The sequence below is a fragment of the Entamoeba dispar genome, genomic scaffold, assembly GCF_000209125.1.
Source record: "Entamoeba dispar SAW760 scf_1105229461279 genomic scaffold, whole genome shotgun sequence".
Classification (NCBI taxonomy): domain Eukaryota; phylum Evosea; order Mastigamoebida; family Endamoebidae; genus Entamoeba; species Entamoeba dispar.
Genome location: NW_001854613.1, coordinates 1 through 4,292, shown reverse-complemented (window position 1 = coordinate 4,292; position 4,292 = coordinate 1). Strand labels below are relative to the sequence as shown.

Sequence of the window (4,292 nt, the reverse complement as noted above, 5' to 3'; positions counted from 1 at the left end):
CTATCCTATCATATTTAAACATCTTTTAAACTTTAAAGATTTTATAGATATTGAATTTATTAAAATGTCTACACATAGTTCACGTATTGGAGTTAGAAATATTGAAGAACACTCTCCATTATTTAAAATGGAATTAGTACTAAGTCCAGTTGAATTATCTTCATTTCATTTTATAAGTAAGTCTTGTAATTCATCTTTAACCCATATTAGTTCATCACCTCTTTCAAGTCCTGGTTTATCAAAACATGGAAAAGAAGATTATATTAAAGAATTATTCTTACAACCTAACTCTCCTTTACTTTATGCTTATTGTCATGTTTGTTTCTAATTTTATGTTCTTTCTTATTATAATAAGAAAAATAATTAAATGGAATAATAATAGTTAGTTAATTCAACAATCATCAAATCCTACTTATTCAAAAGTTCTTTTATCTTATTTCTTTTCTAGAGGTAAAATTGTTGATTTACTTATTAAACTTGCTTCAATCGAAATAGAAAATTCATTCTCTTCAAATGAACTATTCAGAAAAAATACTATCTTCTCTAGAATTTATAATAATTATACCAATCGTTATTGTTCTGAATTTCTTATTAGAGTTAAAAAAGATTTTGATTCTTCTTCTAATCATTTACTTACAGACTTAGCTTCTTTTATTCTTCAATATCTTAAATTTATTCCAACTCATTTTATTATCATTCTTTCAAAAATATTTCAAAAAATTACTTATGTCCATGATGAAATACAAACAAATAATGCTATTTGTACATTATTTTTTATACATTATTTATTTCCTTTTTTTAAAAACTATTCTGATATTCCTCGTTTAGGTATAGTCGAAGCTACTGAAGCTGTGAATTATATGATAACTAAAACAACAAAGTACCAACCAACTCAATTTAAAAATTCTGTTATTTTATTAATTCAATTAATCTCTTATTCTCCTTTAATGGTCGTAAGAGAATGTCAATTTAGTGTAGCTGAACAAGAACGTACAAAAAGAAATATGTTACTTGTACTTAAAACTGAATTAAAAGAAATTAGTAATTATTATAGAGGTGATTTTTGTTCAGTATTCAATTGTATTAAAGGTTCTTCATTAAAAGAACAATCAATATTATATTCTACAAAAGATTTTATTGATTGGTTAGAAGAAAGAGAGCAATTAATACGTTATGAAAATAATAATCTCACCAATAAGATCATTGCATTAAAAAAAAGAAATGAAAGATTGAAACATAAAATTATAAAAATAGAAAAATTAATATAATTCCTTGTTTCTATAAATTATTTAATACTATTCTTCTTTTTTTACTTATAAAAATAATTCAATAATGTTTAATTTCCTATATCATTTATCTCATAATATAATGTTATTGTTTTTATTTCTTTAATCTACTTTACTTAATATCTATTTAGTTTCCTTCCAATATTAATTTTTTCTTCTTATTTAAATAATAAATAATTAAATTAAATCAATAAGAATTAAAAAGAATAATGAAAATTCCTTCTTTTTTTCTTTTAGAACTAAATTCTTAATTTTTAGATAATGTTTTTCTTATTATTCTGTTGTATTTATTCTACTTTAGCTGGAAATGGAGTGAATGTAAAAGATCAACTTTTGATAGTACCATATCCTCAAAATGTTCAATTTAATAAAGGAAGTACAACTGGAATTGAAATTGATGAAACCTTAACATGAGCTTATCAACTCAATGCCAAACTAACCCCAATTGTTTAAGTTTTATGAAATTTAATTTTAATCACACAATAACTTTTCCTTTACAACAACAAAAAAATCTAAGAGACTTTAGAATTTCATTACATAAGGCAATTGATATTCCTCATATTATTCCTTTAAGTCCTAAATTCATTAAACAAGTTAATATTATTTTTAAGTCTTCAGATGAAAAAATATATTATCCATCAACTATTATCGGATCAGATGAATCTTATTCTCTTTCTATTTCTACTTCTTCTATTATTATTGAAGCTCAAACTGTTTATGGAGCAAGACATGCATTAGAAACATTACTCCAATTAATTCGACCAAATAAAAATACATTTGTTATTTCTCAATTACCAATAACGATCACTGATTCTCCAAGATTCAAATGGAGAGGGTTAATGGTTGATCTTGCTAGAAATGCTATTAGTAAATTAACTCTTGTAAAAACTATTAACGCATTAGCTTCATTAAAAATGAATGTTCTCCATCTTCATTTAACTGATTCTCAATCATTTATGTTTGAGTCATCTTCATTTCCAGAATTATCTAAACAAGGTGCATTTAATCAAGAAAATGTATTAAATAAGCCATTTATTATTCAATTAGTACGTTATGCGGCTTTAAGAGGTATTCTTGTTTATCCTGAAATTGATATTCCAGGGCATACTGCATCATGGAATCTTGGTTATCCAGGAGTTACTGTTGATTGTTGGGATTATCTAACATCAAATAAAGTGTTGTATGCTGAAAATAGAGTATCACTAAATCCAACCAATGAAACATCTTTTCATATAGTACGAACAATATTAAAAGAATTAGCAGAAACATTTGGAAATCAATATATCCATATTGGAGGGGATGAGGTTGATAATAACTGTTGGTTAAATTCAAAAGAATATCCTGTTATTAAAGAATGGATGAAAAAGAATAACTTTGATTCAATTTCTGATGTAGAAAGTTATTATAATCAAATTGCCCAAGAAGAAGTTATAAAACAAGGTGCCCATCCTATTGTTTGGGAAGAAGTTTTTAAGAAAGGAAATGCTAAAAAAGACTCAACAATCATTCAAGTATGGAGTGATATTAGACAATTAAAATTAGCAGTTGATTCTGGATATAAAGCAATTTATTCAGCTGGGTTATACCTAGATAGACAAGTACCTTTATGTAATGGATTTGATCCATCTTCTTGTGAACAACGATATATGTGGGTCTGGACAACAAGAGACTTTTACAAACATGATCCAACTAAAGATTTTACTGATGCTGAATTAGAAAATGTTTATGGTGGAGAGGGATGTTCTTGGGATGAAAGTTGTGATGATGAAAATTTCTTTGATAGAGTTTTCCAAAGATTTTCAGCTGTTGCAGAAAGATTTTGGAGTAATAAGAATCTTATTGATGATGAAAGTCATGAAGTTAGAGCAAATTATCTTCGTTGTTTAGGAAAGAGAAGAGGATTTTTAAAAGGAACAGGACCCTTATACACTTCATATTGTGACGCTAAATAAAGTTCAATTCACTCTTTTGACTTTATTTTTAAATTAGACTATTTTAAAAATACCATGGATTTATCTTTAAATTAGAATACATAGAACTAGAACAAAAAATGAAACAATTATTCTCATAATAGAAATTGATGAAAACTCTTATAAACATTCAGTAAATGGAGGTTCATGGTCCAAATTTCATCATTAGTACTTCATAAAATGGAAGTTTTACTAAAACTGTTACTATTTATTTCAAATTTTGATAATCTCATTATTACATTTATATGTTCAATATCAATAGAATTACTCAATTTAAATGAGTATTGTTGTTGATTATTATTCAAACTAACAAAAAGAAGATAATTAGTAAAATTTATTTTTCATTATTTAGTTTTAACATTTGAATATTAAGGAAGAATTATAAATGTATGGACATTCAATAGATAAAATATTGTTGGAAAGAACAACTTCTTTTGAAATTTTAATAATTTGTGACCTATTCTTTTAATAAATTTTTGATTTTTAAACATTAGTATTGAACAAATAATAATCCATTAGAACCCGAAACAATTCCCATTCATGCTATACCTTTTATTTCATGATAAATTAGTATTCTTCCATTTCCATTATAATATATCCACTGGGAATTTAGTGTTATATTCTTACAAATCCCTGCCCAATTATTGTAACTCCAATGTCCTAATTTGGAATAGGAAATAGATCAGAACCTAAAACATTAAAATATGTCTTAATTGATCAGCAAGATTAGGTTCTTTTAATATACTATAAATTAGATGATTAACATCTAATTCTCTAATCTTATTTGTGTGTTCTGTGATATAATTAATCAAACATCCATTTGTTTCTTCATTGATATAATAATTAAAAATCATACATTGTCTTTTTGAGAGTTGATTGCTTTAGTTAATTGTTGAAAGGCGTAATGATTCTCTGGTGAAATAGAACAAAATGAACAATCAATTGTATTAATTGAAATAGATGTTCCATCTTTAAAACATATATAGTCATTATAAAACATTACTCTTTGCATAAGTTTAAGTGTTTCATCACTTTA

General features: G+C 25.1%; 2 protein-coding genes across 2 annotated transcripts, besides 2 other annotated features; both read left to right on the top strand.

The window, feature by feature from the left end:
* Nucleotides 1-64: 64 nt before the first annotated feature.
* Nucleotides 65-1,268, top strand: EDI_097200 (uncharacterized protein; the record flags this gene model as incomplete). The annotated part of the gene is made up of 2 exons (XM_001738367.1): nucleotides 65-316; nucleotides 387-1,268. 2 exons carry the CDS (start codon nucleotides 65-67, stop codon nucleotides 1,266-1,268), a joined length of 1,134 nt encoding a protein of 377 aa, XP_001738419.1.
* Nucleotides 1,237-1,343: a sequence feature (AT_rich).
* Nucleotides 1,344-1,426: 83 nt separating this feature from the next.
* Nucleotides 1,427-1,490: a sequence feature (AT_rich).
* Nucleotides 1,491-1,696: 206 nt separating this feature from the next.
* On the top strand, nucleotides 1,697-3,238 carry EDI_097190 (beta-hexosaminidase beta chain precursor, putative; the record flags this gene model as incomplete). The annotated part of the gene is made up of 1 exon (XM_001738366.1): nucleotides 1,697-3,238. The coding sequence occupies one exon, from the start codon at nucleotides 1,697-1,699 to the stop codon at nucleotides 3,236-3,238; it is 1,542 nt and encodes a 513-aa protein (XP_001738418.1).
* Between the last annotated feature and the right edge of the window lie 1,054 nt (nucleotides 3,239-4,292).